The 22,427-nt window shown below is 36.8% G+C and overlaps 1 protein-coding gene across 1 annotated transcript; it reads left to right on the top strand.

Moving 5' to 3' along the window:
* Window positions 1–4,882: 4,882 nt before the first annotated feature.
* Window positions 4,883–17,361, top strand: PDK4 (pyruvate dehydrogenase kinase 4). Its single transcript, XM_045494849.1, has 11 exons — window positions 4,883–5,250; window positions 6,185–6,326; window positions 7,485–7,556; window positions 8,323–8,507; window positions 8,670–8,756; window positions 9,239–9,316; window positions 11,045–11,121; window positions 13,109–13,207; window positions 13,398–13,508; window positions 13,812–13,925; window positions 15,065–17,361. Exons 1-11 carry the CDS (start codon window positions 5,121–5,123, stop codon window positions 15,206–15,208), a joined length of 1,239 nt encoding a protein of 412 aa, XP_045350805.1. The 5' UTR covers window positions 4,883–5,120; the 3' UTR covers window positions 15,209–17,361.
* The last annotated feature ends 5,066 nt before the right edge of the window (window positions 17,362–22,427 follow it).

Raw genomic sequence — 22,427 nt, 5'->3', positions numbered from 1 at the left:
AGATCGTGACCTAAGCCAGTCGGAAGATTAGCTGACTGAACCACCCGGATGCCCCTCTTTAGTTAATTTTTATTTTATTTATTTATTTATTTATTTATTTTTTCAACGTTTATTTTTGGGACAGAGAGAGACAGAGCATGAACGGGGGAGGGGCAGAGAGAGAGGGAGACACAGAATCGGAAACAGGCTCCAGGTTCTGAGCCATCAGCCCAGAGCCTGACGCGGGGCTCGAACTCACGGACCGCGAGATCGTGACCTGGCTGAAGTCGGACGCTTAACCGACTGTGCCACCCAGGTGCCCCAATTTTTAAATTCCTTTCTTCCTTTATTGGTTTCTCAACACAAATATCAGACACAATTAAGAAATTTCTTGGGTGGTGGAGAGAAAGAATACTTAGCCCATATTTGGAGCTGAAGCAAATATTCTTTCTTCCCCCAAAAGGCATGATGTGTTAGCTTCAGGATTCACTCGCTTTTTTTCTGATAACATTGAAGCTATAGGTGCCAAAAAGGAAAAATGAACTGTTTTACTTTGGTGTTACTTTAGTGGGGGGAAGGATTTTAACCTTTATAAGTGTAGAGGTGAAGAATGAAACCAAGGGCTTCTCCAGAAGGAAGTATTGTACATAGAAAAAAGAATGAGCTAGAGCTGTAGGCTGGTAGAACAGGGGAGCCTTGTGTAAAGGAACTGGTGAGAGGCTCCCCCATTTATCTTCACGTCTCAGTAATGGCCTAACAGCTTTTGAGTCTCATCTTCTCTTCCCCAGTTACCACTGCCATGACTGTTTCCCCAGTGGTTTCTCATTAGCTCAAAGTGTTCCCAAACAAACTCTCATTTTGTGTTCCCCCTCCTCAGTCAACTTACCCTTTCCTCTTGACCCTTTGACTTCCCTGCTTCTGTTAATGAAATCACCCCCTCCCAGTAGTATAGGGTTAGAACATCATAGAACTCTTTAATTCTCCCTTCTCAGATTTGCAAAAGCTGGAGATCCTACCAGTAAAATAGCTCTTTTCATTCTCTCTTCCCAGGGCCCCAACACTTTTCCTTTTTGTGTGCCTATGAGCTTCATTCAATCTTCATCTCAGACAACATGTCTACTCCTCCAAGGAAGTCTTTCCTGACCTCCCCCAGCCCCAACACATATCTTATAGATACCTCATTATTTTTTCTTTAGATTATTTACATGTCTTTCTCCCATTCTTGAAAACAGGGACTATGCTTTTTTTCATCTTTATTTCTCCAGCACTTTTCATAGTGTCTGGTACAAAATGGGTGTTAAATGAAGTTCCGTTGCATTGAATTAACTGCTAACAAATTTGAGCCCCAACAGTTCCAATGTTGCCTACCTCAGGAATCTCAAAGTCTTCATACCAGCATTTAAGGCTTTCATGATATAACCCTAAGCTCCCATTTCCTCCTTCCTTTGGGTACTCAAGATGGCAGCTAGACCAAACTAGTCATTATTTCTCCACTATATCCCTAGCTCCCACATCTGTGCTTTTGCTTAGGTTTAGACATCCTTCCTCACTGTCTACCAATAATTTGCGCAAATCTTGCTCATGTTTCTCAAGCCACCTCCAAAGCCAGTTCTTAGAAGAGGCATTTTCTGATTCCCAACATAATCTTACTTCCGTACACACCTGAGCACCATTATTATAACCATTAACATGACACATTGATCAAATCTCTTTTATAAACTATTTTTAAATGCATTTAATTGTAATTTTTTTTTTGCTCCGAGGATTAAATGAAAGTCCCATGAATAAAAAAAAAAAAATGTTTCTTAATTGGCCATTGCTTTCCATCACCCATTATTAGCCTGAGAAACTTGAAAGAAGATGTTTTCCCACCAACCAAAGCATCTAGTCCAGCTCTTGGCACTAGGAGCCTCTAAAAATACCAATTACAAGAAACATCACAGACCAAATGGTGATTTAAGCCTTGCTTTCCCCAAACTCTTCATCAATATGCTTTCATCAATATTCCCTTCTCATTCCCCAAAAGAAGACTGCTCAATCTCCTATAATTATCACTTTGTCAAAGAGACTTTTCTTGCCTACCAAATCTAAGATAGCTCCACCCATTATATTTTTCATGTGCATTTTCTTCATAGCCCTCATTCTATTTTTATGCATGTGGTTCTAGCCCATTTGATTTTTAATGCCTATTTTTACCACAGATCTGTAATCTCCATGAAAGAATAGAACATGACTATTTTATTCTTTGCTGAAACAGCCATTTGTTAATTAATCATTTGTCTCTTACATATTTTGTAAATAATTTCTCCAGATCTGCTGTTAGTTTTTTAACTTTAAATATTCTATGTATATTCTCCCTCTATATGTACATATATTCTATTATATATGTATGCATACACACAAGTTCTTTTTAAATATATATATATATCTTTAAAATATATTAAATACATATTACACATTAATATAATTATATATCATATATATACATATATACAAATATATGTATATGCATATATATATTTAAATGCTCCAGTGCAATATGTCCCTAGAAGTGAAAAAATTGAAAAGGCATCTCTTTAAGAGTCTTGAAGCATTTTGTCAAATTCCATATGTCTAGCCCTCTGACAAAAGTGTGGCTTGCATTCTTAAATCTCTACCAGTGGCCTCATGTTATTAGATTTTGCTGGGCAAGCTGAATAGAATTAACTTGACGCTATATAAGCATACTTCTGAAAATTTCAGGAATCAGGTGCATCAAGCAGGGATGCTGTGTTCAGCACTGTGTACAAGGGGGAAGCTTTGGCACTCTCCCCCTGCTCATTAGCACCAAATCATTTGACAGTCCTCTCACGGTTTACCTTTACTTGAATGAATGCACAGATCTGTCCATCCCCATTGCCCTCAAATAATAATTCCCTTTACTTCCATAGCCACTGGATAACCTCCAGGATCTGTGGTTAGCCGGAGAATACAAGTGCCAGTGTCTTTCCAGGACACTCTGTAATCATGGAAATATATAGCATCTTAGCCAACTGTGTAAACAACTTTACCAGGCTATTCCAACCCAGTTATCATAAATGTTGCCAATTATAACAGTTTCTATCATAGAGAAATGACATAGAAGAATGTAATGCACTGTCTGAGTAACCTGGTAAATATTATTGGATGGGATGACATGGAGACAAAAGTCTGGTGACCTCAGTACACACTTAGCCCTGAGCCATCATATGACTTCCCCTGATCTTTAATCATCCCACAACACACAGGAAGGTAGCACTGGGTAAGCCAGGAGAGCACTCAGTGGGGATTTCCTAAATTAGACCTGCCTGTCATATACCATTCCCATTGCCTTTCCTCTGCAAATAAAGAGTATAATTCTTTATAATATACATTTTTGCCTATTCCAAATCCCACATACATGGGAAGAAAAGCAAATGCATTCTTTCACTTCTGTTCTTAGGATGTAATCCAGGGGGATTTTTACCTTAAATTTACTTGCTTCATCACAGAGAGTTTTACTTCATTGTCTGGCTTCTTGAACATGGTTTTTGTTTTGTTTTTCTTTTTTCCTTTTTTTTTTTTTTCTTTCTTTCTCTTTTGGCTTCTCCAGCTATGCAAATATGGAATAAAGGATTCAGAGTACAAAAACCTATCTCCAGGAGCAGATGGGTGACTCAGTCGGTTAAGTGTCGGACTCTTGATCTCAGTTCGGGTCTTGGTCTTGGGATGGTGAATTTGGGTTCTGCTTTGGGCTCCCTGCTAGGTATGAAGCCTACTTTAAAAAACAAACAAACAAAAACAAAACAAAGCAAAAACCTATCTCCAAGTGTAGATGCAACTTGGAGCTTCCCCTGTGTTTCCAAAACTGTTTAAGCTTGAGTAGGCATAAGCAGGGTAGGAATCACAAAGAGAGCATCAGACTTGGTCTGAACCCTGATCTTCTACAGGGAAGGGGGTTCAGAGAGGACAATATAATAGCATAAGTAGTTACAATATAATGACAGAAGTAACAATGTCCATAGTGGGAGAAGGATGGAGGAGAGGCAATCAGGAAAGATCTCTCACAGCACATAGTTTGTGCTGGACATTTAAGAGTAGAAAAGAATGTCCTGGGTGAAGATTTGGATTAAGGACATTCTGTACAGGAGGTCAGAGTGAGCAAATTCTCTGGTGGTAGAAGGCGGCAAGTTAAACTGATATATTGATCCCTTTTTAACTTTGTTTTTCATTAAACCTAATGAAGAGAGTTAAACCTAATGAAGACAATGTATTACTGGAGAAAAACAAATTGATGGCCTTTTATGGCCATAAGAAAAAAAATGTATTTGGGACAGTTACTCAAGTCCGAGTCCCAGCAAAAGGAACTTTCAGTTCCTGACTTGTACCCTTTGCTGCTGGAGAAAAAGCTGGAAGAACTCTTTAGGCTATTTATTTCTTCTAGGCAGAGAAGCACATACTTTTGAGTGCAGCTGATTGGCTACTGTAAAAGCCCGCTCTGAGCAGGAACCAATCACATCCCGGAGCGGAGCCCAGATTCTTGGAAATAGTTTCTGGCCAAGAATGCGTGACATTGAGACAGCCTCCCACTTGTAAACAAGGACGAGTCTGGGCGGGTCCCCAGCCTACGCGATCGGCGACCCTGTCCCAAGGGGCTGATGATCTTGACCCCAAAGTACCTCCAAATGTCCGCTTCACCTTTCCTCCTCCCCCCACTTACTCCTCACAGCCTCGGGTACTGGTGCCAGGTCTCTCCACCGACAGGACCCCGCGGCCGGGGGCGGGGCCCAAAGTTCTTTATCTGAGCTGATTGGCACGGGCCCAGTTCTGGACGCGTCTCCAAGTCCCAGTGACTCCTCCCCTTTGGAATTGCGGGGAGCGTGTGGGGACACAAATAAAACCACGGGAGGCGGCGGGTGGTGGCCAAACGCGAACTTGAGTCTCCAGCCGCTCGCTGTTCCTCCGACTCACAGCCGGCCACCTCCACTCGGAAGCACCCCCCGAAACTCAGCCCAGGCCAGGTGCACAAGCCGGTCCTCTCTCCCTAGACGCGCACCGCCCCCTCCTCGGTCCCTGGTTTTGCTTTCCTCAGCCTACGTCCCTTAAGCCAGCCCCAGCGCTCGCCAGGCAGGGTGGGCATCAAGATGAAAGCGGCCCGCTTCGTGATGCGCAGCGCCGGCTCGCTGAGCGGCGCCAGCCTGGTGCCCCGCGAGGTCGAGCATTTTTCGCGCTACAGTCCGTCCCCACTGTCCATGAAGCAGCTCCTGGACTTTGGTGAGCTGGGAAGTAGGGCTGGGTGGGGGCGCTGGGGTTGGGGAGCTGCCTTAACTTTCAGCCCTTGTGCAGGGAGGGCTGGGCTCACTGCTTAAAATAACTGGGGTCCCCAATCCTGCTGAACCCTGGAGCCTCGACGCCTGTGCACCCTGCCCTTTCCTAGATCTGCCTTATTTCTGACAGTTCGTGCCTACAGGTGAAGGCTACTTGCTGACCCGCTGATACTGGATGGTTTGAGCTCATCTTTCCGTCCAAACCTTCCAGTCAAAATACTTTTTGCCATTTCACCATTTCACAATGGATTAAAAACTTTATCCCCTCCTCCACAACATAATACTTTTTGGAGAAGATTCCTAATGTTATAAAGTAGCCTCAAATTAATTGAAATTTTAGCCCTTAACCACCTTCCACCCGTTCACAGGGTATATGCATATCTCTGCATTGCTGACAAATTTGTCTCTTCAATATATTTGCATTACTGCCAAAAATGTTTACAAACTTTCTGCAGTAATCTTATGAAGAAAATGTCAAGGATTTAAATGTGATATTATTTAATACTAATCTGGAAACATCATGACTCTTATCCACCCTCTTATCCCTCTGCTCCAATTTCATATCTAGAACTCTCTGAACCAAGTTGTCTGGTTAACATAGTGGTGTTGACTGAGCTACAGTATATTCTGACTTCATGGAAATTAATCCTCTTTCAAAAAAAGAAAACAATAATTCTCATATTGGTCATCTAAAAAAAAAGTAAAGAAAAAGACAATGAAGGAGATACTTACTTCTGAATTACCTATAAATAATAACCCAACTGAGGGTGAACTATAATTGTATGATGTGTGTGTGTTCAATATTGGATAGTTAATGTTATTCAAATGTATCATTTGGATCTACTTTTCTCCAAAAACTAAATAAATGTTATTTATTACAGGTTCTGAAAATGCATGTGAAAGAACTTCCTTTGCATTTTTGCGACAAGAATTGCCTGTGAGGCTAGCCAATATCCTGAAGGAAATTGACATCCTCCCTGATCGATTAGTCAATACCTCTTCAGTGCAATTAGTTAAAAGCTGGTAAGTGGTCAATCATTCCAAAACAGTCTCTGTTTTGAAGACAAGTATCTGACTATGAATTCTTATAATTTATTAACATCATAATTGGAAAACGGGTGGTCTGAACAGTAACTATTTTTGAAAGATGTAAAGATTTTTTAGTAATTCAGAGTAAGTTATCATAAGGACAGTTATATAGCTGTAAACAGACATTTTATCCTGAAAAAGTACATAATTTCACAATATAATTGTATTTTAAATAATAAAAGACAGGGTTTGATATTGCAAAAGAAATCCTGCTCGAGAAACAGACAGGAATGACTACTACTTAGAGGGTCTAATCTTTGTTACTTACAAACTGATTAACAGCAGGCTTTGGGTTCAAATCCTGCCTCTGCAGGATTCTCTATGCCTTAATTCCTCCGTCTGTGATAGAGGAAAACAAAGTATATGCTTCAAAGGAATATGTGAATGAAATTAAATGAGCTAATTCGTTAAAGTACTTAAAACAGTACTTGGCACACAGGCAGCACTTAGTAAGTGTGTTATTATCATCTCATTTTAAAGATAAGGATACTGAGGCTTGGAGAGGGTAAATCACCCAAAGGAAAAGATTTTCAGAGAACAGGACCAAGGTATGCAGACAGTCACCTTACATCACTCTAATCCACTGACTGCACAGCTTTTTGTTCATTGATTCAAGAAATGCATTTTATATTATATTATTTTATATTATATTATAATGTTATTAAGCAATTATAATCTAAAACACATATTAAAAATTACCATTTGAAACTCATATTAAATCTGTAGTATTTACTGACTTTCATGACTTCTACTCACCTATGAATGAATATAGTGGGAAAAAATAGGACAGAAGTCTTCCTTAAAAAGTTATTTCTAAATGCTATAGAAAAAGAAAACATTTGTCAGATAAAACAAAAAACTGGCTACTGATTTGGAATGATTAAAGAAATATAAATTTTACATTAGAAAGTTGAACGTTAAAGTTGTAGCTTCATATTTTTTTTTAAATTATATTGTTTTCCAGATGTCTTGAAAGAAAGTTTTAATTTTAAACATAGTTCTTTCTCTTTTTGAAAGTCATTTTGAAATGAGTTAGCCACTTGTATCTGACTGCTCAATTTTGAAACTTAAAGCACACCTGTCACTTTATAGGTATATCCAGAGCCTGATGGATTTGGTAGAATTCCATGAGAAAAGCCCAGAGGACCAGAAAGCATTATCAGAGTAAGTTCTATGCATTGGAATAAAAGTCTAAAACTTTGGCTATTTCCAGACATACTCCTAAGATTTTTTTTTAGACATAAATTAAAGGAACTACAACTCTGAATGACAAATAATCTCCCCTTTACAAATGACATGTTTGGGCTTGTTGGTTTTTTAAAACTGATAAAGAATGATAGCATTGAAAATGATGCTGAGTACAAACAAGTGCGGAGAATTTTTTATTTTTAAGGAATTCTATTTTTACTATAAATTTAGTCTGATGATGGCATTTGCAGGTGGATTTAGTATTGCATAGTATTAATAAATGTCATTGTCATGGGAGATTGGACACTTCCTTTCAGAGTCACTGACAGTTTCTGACTATAAGAATAAGAAAGAAGAATCTTTTTATAAATCTGACAAGAAAATTCAAAAGTTTTTTTCCACAATGGCACTCTAGAATCCTCCTTCATAGTAATTATTTTTTAATTATTATTTTTTAAAGAGAATGCATAAGGAACTCTTAGAATGAATTCACCAGTTAGAAAGCTGGTACGTTTACATGTAAGTTAGAAGCCAAATAAATCTGTTTGTGATACTATTTCCTCTACATAGTCAAAGAATCTGTAGCGAGAACCTTAATAAAACTTCATCCAAACATTTTATCATTTGAGTTTGCTAGATGGGTACTTACAAAAAGCTTTAGTTTTCTTTGAAATAATCTAAGGACTATAAGTGAAAGAAACTTATTTGAACTTTCACTAACTGTTCATGTGTTTTGGCTTAGTTTTGTAGATACTCTCATCACAGTTCGAAATAGACACCACAATGTGGTTCCTACAATGGCACAAGGAATCATAGAATATAAAGATGCCTGTACAGTTGACCCAGTCACCAATCAAAATCTTCAGTATTTCTTGGATCGATTTTATATGAACCGTATTTCTACCCGGATGCTGATGAACCAGCACAGTAAGTTAGTTCATCATGTTCATGGCATACGGAGATGGGTGTAGAATATAAGCTAGACCCCAACCAGATGTTCTGTTATTCCGGGGCTCACATTCATTTACAACGGTAGCTTTAATCATTACTATCCTGATGTTTATAACAACTGTTCTTATTTGTCAACAGTTCTTATATTTAGTGACTCACAGACAGGAAACCCAAGTCACATAGGAAGCATTGATCCAAACTGTGACGTGGCAGCTGTGGTCCAAGGTAATTTCTAGATTTCTGTATTCCTCTGATTAAAAATACATGCTATATGATTGACATGTCTATAGTTAAGGTGACTTTGTGAATGAATTTGTATTCAGAGTGTTCCATTTATATTTTATAAATACTGTCATGAAGGTCATTTGCTTTGGAAAGTCAGGGGTTTAAACATTGATTTATAAAATTATAAAAATCCAAACATGAATGGCTAATCTCCATATTCTTATATATTTATTTGATCTCCGAAGTGTGCATAATCCTATTGCTACAGCTATAACTTAACCACTGCCTTAATTTTTTCTTCAATAAAATATTTAAAAGGTATTTTTTCAGGTAAATAAACACGTACTCTAAAGAACATTTCAGATATTTAGGGTACAGGGTAGTACACAACTAACTACATGAAAGATTACATGAAAAGAGTACATGAAAATTTTACTTGGCATAAGTGTATTTCATCATTATGAAAAAACCTTCTATTTCAGATGCCTTTGAATGTTCAAAGATGCTTTGTGACCAGTATTATTTAACATCACCAGAATTAAAACTCACACAAGTGAATGGTAAGCTATAAATAAAACATATTTTAATTTATAGAAAATTCACTACTCTCCCAGTATGATTACTTCTTGTAAATACAGAGCAACTTCTGTGTTGCTTTTCTCCCTTCTGAACTTGTCTAGAATTTGTATGCTTCTTTTTTGAAGCCACGGTTCTCTTTATCTCAACTGGAAAGTTCCAATTGAGCATATTCAGTTGCTGCTGCTGATTCATAAAGAAGAATGGTTTAAACAAATAATTTAAGATTTAGAGTAGCCACAAAGTTCCAGTATCTTAGATCAAAAAGATAGCTTATTACAGAATATAGGAGTCGGGAGGCCAGAAATAGGAGGAACCACTGGTTGTGGATGTATCCTCCTGGAGAAGTTGCTCATAAGATTGGGGGGAAAAACACTTTAAATTGACTGTAAGAAATAAGCTAGTCCTAGAAGGCCAAATACTGTATGATTCCACTTATCTGAGGCATATAAAATATTCAGACTCTGAGAGGCAGAGAGTTGAATGGTGGTTGTCAGAGGCTGGGGGCTGGGGGAAATGGGGAGTTGCTATTTAATGGGTGTAAAATCTCAGTTACAGAAGATTAGTAGGTTCTAGAGATCTGCTGTACAACACCATGCCTACAGTTAACAATACTATGTTGTATGCTTAGATATTTAAGAAGGTAGATCTCATGTTAAATGTTCTTTTAAAAATGTTTTTAAATTAAAAATAAAATTATTTTAATTGCACTGTAAGTATACACCACTGTTTTGGAAGCAAAGCATACTTCAGTGACTTCAACTCTAGGGCACCTGAAAAGACAGGGTCTTCCCACCTTGAAGTGATAATATGATGAATGTCAGGCTCTGTTTTTAGCTTATCCCATGGTGCTTCTTAAAGAAAAACAGTAAAAATTAAGTTGTTGGAATTAAAAGTGCCCTAACTTATGGACTGGGGATATGTAAATATAATTGCTGAATTAAAAATAGGAATACAAATAAAGATTGAAAAATACCTCTAAGCATTAACAGCACTGTTGCATAATACTTGCAGATAAACTGCTTGAACTGTTTGATCAAATAAAGAGGGAATTGTGCCAGACCTTCTGTTTTCTGATTCAGACTTTGCCAAGGCCTGGAACACCAGAGAATAATACTTTTATTTTTCTTCTCAAACAGTATTATGAGGTTTTTGTTTCTCTGTTTTCTTTAACCTCTCGGTGAAATGTAAGCATATTTTCCCTCGGTGAAATGTAAGATTTAATGTTTGGGTGATAAAGATCAAGAATAATCAGATATGCTGTTTCCCATAAAATATGAAAATTATAGTTAACATTAATTTCAATGTTATGCTATGGACATATTTATTTTTTTCTTCTTTCTTAAAATGCATATAATTTTAACTCTGAAATTGCCCAGTACAAAAGTTATGAAAGCAGAAACAAATAATCCACATAATCTAATTTCATAATCACCCTTGTGACACACTTCATCTGACTTTATACATTGTTAGAGAAATGCAAAAACTTAATCATAGAGCACAAGACAGCAACTGTAATAGCATTTTGAAAATAAGCCAGTTGTGTTTATTGTTTAAGAGGGAAGCTTCTTGGGGAGAGTTTCGGAGTACAGAAAGATGGGGAGTATTCTAATCTTGAGAATAAGGGGTATCTGTTAATTCGCATAGATATGGAAGTTTGTTTTAATGAAATATTTGCTTGCTGATTTTAAATGAGTTTAAATTTTTTCTAGGGAAATTTCCAGGCCAGCCAATTCACATTGTGTATGTACCTTCTCACCTTCATCATATGCTCTTTGAACTATTCAAGGTATGACACTTCACAATATAATTTCAATTTTGTGGGTTTTTTTATTTTTAATTCACAGGTTACATTTTTATTTCCTTTATCATTTCCCACTCAATGGGAGCATCACTGCCTTCTCCCGAACATGATTCAGTACTCCTAGCAGAAGGAAGCTCCAGTTAATGTTTGAAAGGGCACATGCAGTTCATTGTAACATTAAAACGTACCTGAGAATGCACAATATGATTCACGATGTCTTTAGTGCTCCCTGTTCTTATTATTTTCTCAGGTGTCCAACAAAGCACTAGTCATTCATGCATTTGTTAAGGAAGGTCATTGGGTAAATGTTCCAGTGAATGAGGCCTTGTTACCTCCACCCCCACAGGACACTCCAGCTCCAAATCCAGACATGGCAGGGCTCCAACCTGAGTCTGGAATATACTCAGAGGGCAGGGAAGGCAGTTCCTTCCATGATCAGCTTTAACATGCATATGAATCACCTGGGGTTTTGTTAAAAATGCAAATTTTGGGGGCGCCTGGGTAGCTCAGTTGGTTAAGCATCCTTGGGCTCAGGTCATGATCTCACGGTTCGTGAGTCAGAGCCCTGCGTTGGGCTCTGTGCTGACATCTCAGAGCCTGGAGCCTGCTTCAGATGCTGTGTCTCCCTCTCTCTCTCTCTCTCTCTGCCTCTCTCTCTCTCTCTCAAAAATAAACATTAAAAAAATTTTCTGATAAAAAAATGCAAATTCTGATTCAGTGGAACTGTTATGGGGTTTAGCATTTTTAATAAGCCAACAGGTGATGTTGCTGGTCCACACTCCACACTTTCAATAGCAAGACTGTGGTTCAGTGCTTCTCAAACTTTAGTATGCATTAGAATCATCTGGAAACCTTGTTAAAACACAGATTCTTAGCCTCAGCCCCAGATATTGCGATTCTGTATATCTGAGAATTTGCATTTCTAACAAGCTCGCAAAGGATGTGAATGTTACTGGTCTGGGGTAGCCAGGTACTATGGATCAAATCCTGTCCTGGGTTTTAACATCAAATTAAAACTGTGCTCACACCGAAAAAAAGCTCCGTGATGTTTTTCAAGAATCCCTTGGACTGAAAGAGGAGGAAGCCTAAAAAAAGTGAAATTTGCCTCTAATTCTGATACAGCTTTTCTCAGACTCACTGTTTCCTACCTTATTCTAATGTTAGTGCAATGAGGTATCGATTGTACTACAAACATCTGATCTATTTTCTTTTACTTCAGCTTAATGATGAGAACTTGCTATTATATACAAACCAGAAAGCAGATAATGTACTACAAAAAGGTTAGAGAGGAAAATGGGTGAAATAAACCAAAACTTTATCTGCCTGAGATTCATGCATTTGTCTGAAAACTTGTTTGAGTTTCTTCTTCTGTTGAAGGACAAAAGATGCTTTTTTCGTTAATTTCATTTATTTTTAAATTGAATAGTCCAACTCCTAGAGTTATTTTGCCACCATTGGTAAAAGTTAATATGATAATCAAATGCAAATTGAAATTTAATTTAGAATTATTTACTATCCTTTTAAATAGTAACAACCTTTCCCAGCAAGTTTTATAAAAGCCAATAAATTGGTTCAATGATTCACTGTTCATTTGTTATGTAATAGTCTTTGGTGCTTGGATGTAAAATGTAATGGAAAGACAAAAAAGAGAGAGCCAGGAAATGGACTATAAAAACCAATTTCTACATTTAAATTAAGCTTACAAATAAGAAGTTGACAGCTAGCAGAATTGTTTTTCCATTAGACATTACTCCCAGGAGCTATATTACATGGTAAATGAATATTTTTCATTATACATCCTGCATGACACATTCATAAATGGCTATTTACAGAGCTGTTTTACTACTAACTTAAAAAAAAATAGGAACTTTGAATTGCCCTCTGTGCTGCTTTTATTTTAAACATAAAAAACAGTTATTTATTGTTTCTCATTCTTCTGCCATTGAATTCCTTATGGTTTTGATTTCTTTAGAATGCAATGAGAGCAACAGTTGAACACCAGGAAAATTGGCCTTCCCTTACACCAATTGAAGTGATTGTTGTCTTGGGAAAAGAAGACCTTACAATTAAGGTAACCATTCTTTTGAGTCTCTCTTGAGACAAGTAAAAATGTGTCCATAACAATCAAGCTCTCTGCTTTTAGCAACAGATCAAAGTCATGTATACCAGGTGATTTTTAAATGAAGGAAAAAATATTTTTCTATAGATAAATGCACATTGTTTTTAATGTATAGCTTTGGTGACTTGTTTGTTTGCTTAAGATTTCAGACAGAGGAGGTGGTGTTCCCCTGAGGATCATCGACTGCCTCTTTAGTTACACATACTCCACTGCGCCAACGCCTGTGATGGATAATTCCCGGAATGCTCCTTTGGTAAGACCAATTAAATGACCAAGTTCATCCCAGCCACTCAGTTCTAAATGTAAAGCAAGGATTACAAGGACGTGTTTAGTCAAGTTAGTCAGTTTAGTTAAATTGGGCATGGGGGGGTTTGAGGAAGAATGATACAGCAAGCTGAAAATGGTAAAACAATTCTACAGGAGGTGTCTGACTGGAAGCAGAAAATATTTATCTAGGTTCTAGAACATCAGTTTCGGGGAGGATAACTCCTCCCTCCATTTTGTATTTTAGTGATCAGGTACACTTCTTTGCCAATAACTGATTTTTCCCCTCTAGGCTGGTTTTGGTTACGGCTTGCCAATTTCTCGTCTCTATGCCAAGTACTTTCAAGGAGATCTGAATCTCTACTCTTTGTCAGGATATGGAACAGATGCCATCATCTACTTAAAGGTATCCTTTAAATGCAATAGAAACAATCATAGTTCTGAAAACAATGCCTCCTTTACAGACCCGAGTTCCATGGTCCACAGTAAATACCCCAAACTGAGTTAATGCAAATAATGATGACTACAAGTCATTTTATTTTCTGTTTGGTATGTGTAGATATACAATTTAAAATTTTCTATGGTAACTTACCAAACTGGAAGTGGGGCCAGGCTCCGTGCCTCAGGTGAAGCAAAATTATTTCTCAAGAAGCATGCAAGCTTCCAAATGAGGAGATGCTCATGTGAATTTTTTAAATCAACACCTTTTGGCATCTGTGAGAATAGTGGGGAGTATATGCTAATAATGTTCCAGCCTAGGAAACAACTGATATCAACATACTGAAGACATTAAGCTGACCTTATTAGAAATCCAGGGAAGGAAAAACTAACTGCTCACAAGCTGTCAGTGGGATGTCTGGCATTTCCTGATTAAACTTTAAAACTTGGTACATGTTTTTTTCTATTTCTGATAAAGCCTCAATTTATTTGTTAAGGTCACTGCCCTTATTCGTTAATCATTTTCCAACTGTTTTGACTGAACATGTATTTACAGATTTTAGCGACTAAAACATTAAGCTTGCAGGCTCCCATTTTGTGCAAGGGAATTATTTGCCAAGAGGACTTTGACTACCTGAAATAGTTAATGTATTCATTTCTTAAATGAGCAAAAGTTTTCAAAGTACTGGGAAAGATTAAGAGATCATAGATTTATAGTCTCAGATTTTAATAAATTAATTGTATCAGATTAGGGCTCTATCACAGATACAAAGGTTTTTGTAAAGAAAGAAGAGCTTTGCTATTCAGCTCTATCACATCGGCAATATCCAAACAAGGGGCATGTGTAAATATTGAATACAAATTCTGTTCCCCAATTTATAATTGTATATATACTGTTTCAGCCCCTATAGGGTAGAAATAACATTTGCTTTTTTTAGTTTTCTCTTATACACACCTAGCATACTATGGATTGTGGTGTGTTCTTATTACTGAATCAATCAAAGGAATGTATTTGAATGTTTGAGTAATTTTGAATAATCACTTCAAATACAAATTATGCCATGAATAACTTCTTTGGTTTGATTTTTCTTCCCTGTCTTCTTTCAGGCCTTATCTTCAGAGTCTGTAGAAAAACTCCCCGTCTTTAACAAATCAGCCTTCAAACATTATCAGATGAACATTGAGGCTGATGACTGGTGTATCCCAAGCAAGGAACCAAGGAACTTGGCAAAGGAGAAAATGGCTCTGTGAAAAGGGACACTCAGGACACTCTAAGGGATCAAAGTGGGCCTATGCCAGTGCTGCTTCTTGAGTGTTTGTTTGTGAACTCCTGTTTCCTCAAAAACAAACAAAAGCAACCCCTTGATCACAACAGTGGTGCAAAGAGGAACGACACCCGTTTCCGTGACCCAGGAGAGTGTAACGTAGGCATTAACAGATGGCCAGTCTCTATTCTTTTAATGTAGCCTAACATATGAGCTTATATCAAATCCTGAAGCAGAAGAAAGCCTCAAGTGTCCATGTCTTTTATCAACAAGAATGGGAGTAAAGTGAAGATACAAGCTAACAGTTTCAATAGACTGATATTTAGGCCTCTGGTTGATGGCAAAAGACACTGGTATTTATTGCACACCGAATGTCAATATGCCAGTATTCCCCTGCCATCAAAGGGCTGGGGCGTAGTTTAGGCTATGAGATTAGACGTGTACGTAAATGTACATCTCACACATTTCTATGCGCTGCAGTGGGGGTAAGCTGGTGACTAAATAACATTTACTTTGAACGTTATTTGAATGAGGAAGAAAGAATCAAGACATTTCATTCAAAGTTGCAGCCAAGACATTGGGCCCGTGTAAAAATCTCAGAAGAAAACCTCTTCTGATAAATATAGTGTCTTCATTATGCTGCTTTCCTGTTCACACTTCATGTAATAAGTGAACAACACAATATTGCCAGATGCCTGCCTAGTCTTGAGTGAGTTTTAAAATATGCACTGAATTCAGGATGTCGGCAATTAGCAGGGGAGGAGAATTGCCAAAGTGATAACAACGATATCTCTCACCTTGCTTTATTTTTAAATGAAATGGTAGGTTGGAAAAGCCAATGTTAGGGAAAGAAATCATGCATTCAGAACCTAACTCGGTAGCAGGGGCTGTTCTCTACCCTGTAGTGGTGGTAATCCAATGATGGTATCCATTTTCTAGGCTTAACAAGATATATTTTTGTTATATTTAATTATATCCTCTACACTCCTGCATTACTATGTCTATAAAAACAATTTCTAATTTTCAAATGGCTTGAGAACATTAGAATTTAAATACTTTTTGGGATATTTTTAACAAATAGCCTGGGAGTAAGAGGTTTTCATGCCAGGATGCTTTCATTTGAATCATTGAGAGAGGGCTGATAAATGAAAGTTGTAATGCATATGGAAATTTGTGGAGCTCAAATATAATATGTAGGTTGACAGGCCAGTCTACTATATAACTCCCACAAAAAGAATGGAAAAATGAAGGAAGGAAGGAAGGAAGGAAGGAAGGAAGGAAGGAAGGAAGGAAGAAGGAGGGAAGGAGAAAAGAAAGGGAGGAAGGAAGGAAACAGAAGGCAGGCATCTTGCTTTTTTCCCTACAAATTATTTCAAGAAATTATCTATATTTTCATAGATAAATTACTGGCAAGAAGATGAATGGATGTCTTTCAAAACACAATGGCTTCTTTAAATGGTTCTCTCACTCTTGTGAGATAATAGGCTTTAATGAGGTAATAAACTCACCTGTTCAAATTGATGTATAAACCGGGATTTAGAGAAAAATATAGAATCTTCTGCATTGTTAAATAATCGGTACTGTTTGTATATGTTGAATTTAACATTTTTGTGTAATTTTCTTGTGGCCTAGAGTTGTGGTGTTTCTTGTAGTGGCCAAAAGGGCCTCAAACAATTTGTTGTGGATGTCAGACTTATCATGAGAAGTCCTGCATAGCAACTTTTCTTGATGGTGGGACTCTGGCTCATGCATTTATCGATTACACAAAACTATTTACAATAGGTTATTTGACTTTTCAGTTTTTACTTACTGAAATTTAAACGTTGCATATAAATACTTGTATTTACCAAAGATTTAAAGCAGTTGATTAATTAACCCAAACACTGTGAACTATCTTTAAAATACTAGAGAAAAAAATGTTAATATCTCAATAACATCAACTGGGTAAATGGAGTTCTATGAAATAGAAACAGTCTACATTGGTATTTGTAAAATCTGCGGAAGAACTTTAGGATTCTAGCAGTTGGATACTGAGTGTTCAGGCCCACTTAAGTTATTGATGTATAAATTGTGTTTTTGTTTCTATGTACAATGAGATGTAACCATTTTTATAATAAATATTTTTATTATAATAGTAAACATGGTCTTTTGATTTTCATTTCTCAAATTAATGGCAAAGTACTAAGAAAAATTTGAGGTAAAATTTTCCTCACTTTGTATTCAAATCTAATTTATCTATGTATTGGGTATAGCCTTTTAAAAGTATTGAAAGTAACTAAAAATCTTGATTTTTATTTATTTTTTTTTTATTATTTTTTTTTAATTTTTTTTTTTCAACGTTTATTCATTTTTGGGACAGAGAGAGACAGAGCATGAACGGGGGAGGGGCAGAGAGAGAGGGAGACACAGAATCGGAAACAGGCTCCAGGCTCCGAGCCATCAGCCCAGAGCCTGACGCGGGGCTCGAACTCCCGGACCGCGAGATCGTGACCTGGCTGAAGTCGGACGCCCAACCGACTGCGCCACCCAGGCGCCCCAAAAATCTTGATTTTTAAACAAAAGATAAGTACTTTACAGCAGTCCAGAAATTTCCGATTGTCCTTGGGTATGCCCCAATAGCTCATAGTACATAGTATGATTACTTCCATAAATATATTCAATAATAATTTCTGTGATGCATATATTCTGTATAATTTTTGGTACATTAAAAGTTTCATTTGGTGACTGTTTTTACATAATAAATACAGTAAAGTATCAAAATAATGATAATTTACATTCCCAAACAACTTCTGGATTAAATATCTGAATAATAATAAGGTAGAAATTGAATAGAAAATACTAAATTAATCTTTACACAGTCTTTCTTAACTAATTTAATCCTGCTTTATCTTTAGACAGTATCCTTTGCCTACATTCATAATGCCCTTATGGCAAAGTTTTGTAAATAAAAAAGAAAAAGGTGGGGGGAGAAGAAAAAGGAAGAAAGAAAGGAAAGAAAAAGAGAAAGAGAAGGAAGAAGGAAGGAAGGAAGGAAAAGTGGAATAGGCTTGTCATAACTAAATTCTAAAATCTTCTCAGAATAATCCTATTTAAATCAGAAATGTCATCAACCTAAGGCATTAGACCTGACAGAGCATATTGTAAAGCCCTTTATCAATGATACTCAGGGGAAGTACTCACCATGCCTCTAAGGAAAGTGCATGCACACACGTGCACACACACAAACATGTACACATACACACACACACACACACACACACGGATTTAGGGGTACAGTTTTCTTGGATTAAGCTGCTTGGAAGGTAGAGGCTTAGTGCACTTTGTAGGCCCAGAACGTTCATCCACATTTCCATAAAAACTGCAAGACTTCAGTCGCCACAATTCTGTATGTATGTATGCACACATACATCTTTTTGACTTCAATCCAAGGTTACTAATTTTCAAGTTAAACAAAGTTGGCCAAATTTTCATCAAACCATCTTTATACCATTTCTCCCAAATTTCAAATTTGGCTAGAAACTGCAAAACTTTTGATCTTAACTACAATGACATGTGCAGAAAGAGAGAAATCACTGTGAGCTAGCAGCTTAAGTATTGACCTTGATAATGTCTTCATTTTCCTAGTATACTTTCAAATAGTGCACTTAACACTTAGATGTGTACCAACACTGCAAATGTCCATGAACTCTTCCAGATCACTTCCATATGGCCTGGTGAAAGAATTGAGGGACTTTCATAATTTCACAGGAGCTTAGGAAAGAAGTCCCTAAGCCTCCAGCCATGAACACTTAGAGCAGCAGGGTTTTTATTTCCATTAACGTTTTATCCATATATCTCTCCTTTTGATTTTTCACTTTTTTATCTTACATCACAGTTATTTAGGCAGTCCATAAACAGTCACCAGATAAAAATATGAATAAATGAATAAACACATAAACATAAAATTTCATACGATTTTATGCTTTAAATGATATCCAAGGAGTTTTACAACATTGCAGAAACTCTGGAATACTTTTCCAGCAAGTTAAATTGCAACTGGTCTTTGTTTAAGATCACTCTCTGTTGGTCATCTTTGGCCATTGGAAATTATCACATATTTCAAAACAAATGAAATAACAGGTAAAAGTTATTACCACTCAGGAAATTTCTTGAGCAAATGGGTCAGTATTTCAGATCTATGAGTATTCTTTCTTCTTGTTCACCTTGGACTCAGATGAAAAAATATCACCATCTGTATTTCATGGCCCCTTAATGGAAATGAGCAACTGTCTTTTAATGAGATTTTTCAGTCCCTACTCAAGTGCAAATGAACATTAGAAGCCACTCAAAACCAACAGAAATGTCAGTAGCCTTGAGAACATGTTGAATCTACTAAATGATGTGAAAATGATGTGAGCTGTCTTAGTGATAAATTCAGCAAGAAAATGATAAAGTTTATCAATGCATTATGAGACATCATTTTCATGTTTACTGCTACCATTTAATGTAATGAAAATAACATGGGACTGGTTGTCAAATAATGCAATAGAGCTAGGAGTTATTTATTAGCATACTGTTTTCCATAAATGTAAAAGGATGTTTTAATATCTCAGACAAATAACATACTGCATAGCCAAGTCTTGAGGCTTTTTTTTCCTATCAGTTCCATTAAAACTATGCCCTTTAATGTTTCTAGCCCCAAAATATACTTTGATAGTTGGTAGAATTGCCCTTGACTCAGTGTTTTTCTTTTAAATTCAATTTAAAGCATAACAAAATTTGTTCAAAATTACAGATTTATGATCTGGAAATAAAATTAAAAATTGAAAACAAAAGTAAAAGCCTTACACTGTGTTCTTAGGCAATTATCTTTACCTCTTTGGGTCACAGTTTTCTCTTCTCCCTAGATGAGATCTAGCTATTTAAGGCACTTCTAAAGTTTTGAATCTATATTTTCTGATAATTCTTTACTGCATACTCTGCCTCCAATCTTTCTCCAATCGAAATTAGGCTTCTCCTAATATTTCTGCTGACTTTCCAGTGCCTAAAAATCTGATATTGATAGTCTTCTGCATGACCAACCTCACAGTTTATACCTCCCATTACATACATAGCTCAAATCCCCTTTTCATGGACTGAGCATCCCAGTCCAAAGTGGCCTCTCTCCCAACTTTCTCCTCTAAAGTCTCACATGGTTAAGATCATTTTAGTTTTTACTACATAATTCTTAAGCTTCTTAGTTACACGTTATAGAGAGGTATAGAATCCAGAAACCCAACTAGACAATGTGTTCCATGCAATCCAGGACCATTAATCTTTACCTATATATATATAAAAAAAAAAATGAGGTTAGCCCTGTGTCATGCATAATTGACATTGAAAAGCATTTCTTGAGAGACAGAGAAAAACAAGAGAACAATTCCTAAATGGGCAGATGATTCTATTTATCTAAAATCAAAGCCACCCATCTTAATATTTTTTAATGACCCTCAGCATTTCATCTTAATCTGGGAAGGATTCATGTTTTATTTTGTGATGGATTATGGCTGTAATATATACATACAAACTAACCAAAACCTTTTATTTAAGGCTTAAAACCAGGTCTTTGTCCTCAAGGAGCTTAGAGTCCTAGAAAAGAATTAAAGAGACACAAGACACATGAGGAGTTAAATCATGACCAAGGATTTCAATAACAGTTCAAGTCAACAATAGAGGAAATGCCATAATTCTTAATATATATAGCCAGACAAATGCACTACCATTAATTGCTATAGAAATTTAAAGAAGGAAAGGTGATTTCAGGCTAAATTGACTAGGTGGAAAGAGGCCAGTTGACATGGAGGAAGTGGGGAGAAGACCATGAAGAAAGTGTCTGGAGAGAAGTTGGAGCTCATCTGCAGAGAGTAATGTCTGGATATAGTACGTGAGGCATCAAGGAGCCAATTACTAGGATAGTGAAAGGATCAGCACAGATCTGTTGACTAAATCTTAAAATCATATATTTCATTGCCAGTTTATTTACAAAATACGTTGCAGCAATCAACGCAATTTTCTTAAATGAAAAACTAATTTCATCTTCAAATAACAAAAGACAACATCCTTGGTATGTTAATCAGTGAGTGAAAACAGTGGGTTTTCAGCCTGACTGCCTAGAGTTCCATGCCACCTCTGCCACTTAATAGCCAATGGGAGTGACATAACCTCTCTCTGCCTTAGTCTTCTGGTGTGTGAAATGGGGATAATACAGCATCTTCTTTATAGGGATCTATGAAAATTAAAATGAACCTTGTATGTAAAGCATTTATAACAGTTCTTGGCACATAACACATCTTATATAGAATTAGGTCTTCTATCCATAAGGTTGTTTAAGTTTTAGATACTGGAACCTTCTGTTGAGCTTCTATACAAATGAGTTGATAGCAATAAAAATAAAGTACCATCCTTCAGATAGGAAGTCATACAGTGTGAACACATAGTATCAGTGACAGTAACAAATTTGCTCTAATATTTCCTATTGCCTGATTTTGACTCTGGGGTTAGATTGTTAAGTCAAAGCATGCTTTGTGACCCAAAAGTGCTGAGCAAGACGAAAACCTCTTCACGTAAGAATCAAACATAGACCTTGACCTCTCTGGTAATGCCATCCAACCAAAAACCGGGTGGATGGTGATGCCACATGTTACCTAATGAGATCTATTAACTCTTTTGGGTCCCTTTGAGAGCGCTGCACAAGGCTGCCCCTCCCTGAACATGGAGGAGATGCCAACTCAGCACACTTAATAAATAAACACACAGACGGCTTAATGCACACTTTGCCCAAAGCACACTCTCAATAATTATTTGTTGAATGCATGAAAAGAGACTTAAGCCATTTAAGCAACAATCAGGCTTTAGATGTTCCCTAAGCAGCCTCTTTCCCCTTCTAAATATTATATTTCATCTTGTGAAAGCAGATCTCCAAATGATAATAAAAACAAGCACATCACATAGTCTTTAAAAAACCTTTGAAAATAGTTCCCTGGCTTGTTGGAAAGTAGAGAATGTTTTCCTCCTTTTTTTTTTCTTAGAATGTTTGACAATAGTTCTTTGTAACTAAAAATATACCCTGCATTCTGTATAGAATCAGATGTGATTCTTATTTTTACATATTCCAGATGGTTCCGGGCAGGATTTCACTTACTGTGCACTAATTTGGGGGAAATTATTTTAGGGATAATACTTGCCAC

The sequence above is a fragment of the Leopardus geoffroyi genome, chromosome A2 (assembly GCF_018350155.1).
Source record: "Leopardus geoffroyi isolate Oge1 chromosome A2, O.geoffroyi_Oge1_pat1.0, whole genome shotgun sequence".
In the NCBI taxonomy this organism is placed as follows: domain Eukaryota; kingdom Metazoa; phylum Chordata; class Mammalia; order Carnivora; family Felidae; genus Leopardus; species Leopardus geoffroyi.
Note: the sequence above shows the minus strand (reverse complement) of the source record. Positions and strands in the feature narration are given on the sequence as shown.

Bases quoted from the DNA above. Each gene is read 5' to 3' on its own strand.
- PDK4 (XM_045494849.1), top strand. From the start codon at position 5,121: ATGAAAGCGGCCCGCTTCGTGATGCGCAGCGCCGGCTCGCTGAGCGGC. The intron at 11,122-13,108 runs GTATGACACTTC...TGATTTCTTTAG, and splicing joins TGCTCTTTGAACTATTCAAG to AATGCAATGAGAGCAACAGT. The intron at 13,509-13,811 runs GTAAGACCAATT...TTTCCCCTCTAG, and splicing joins ATTCCCGGAATGCTCCTTTG to GCTGGTTTTGGTTACGGCTT.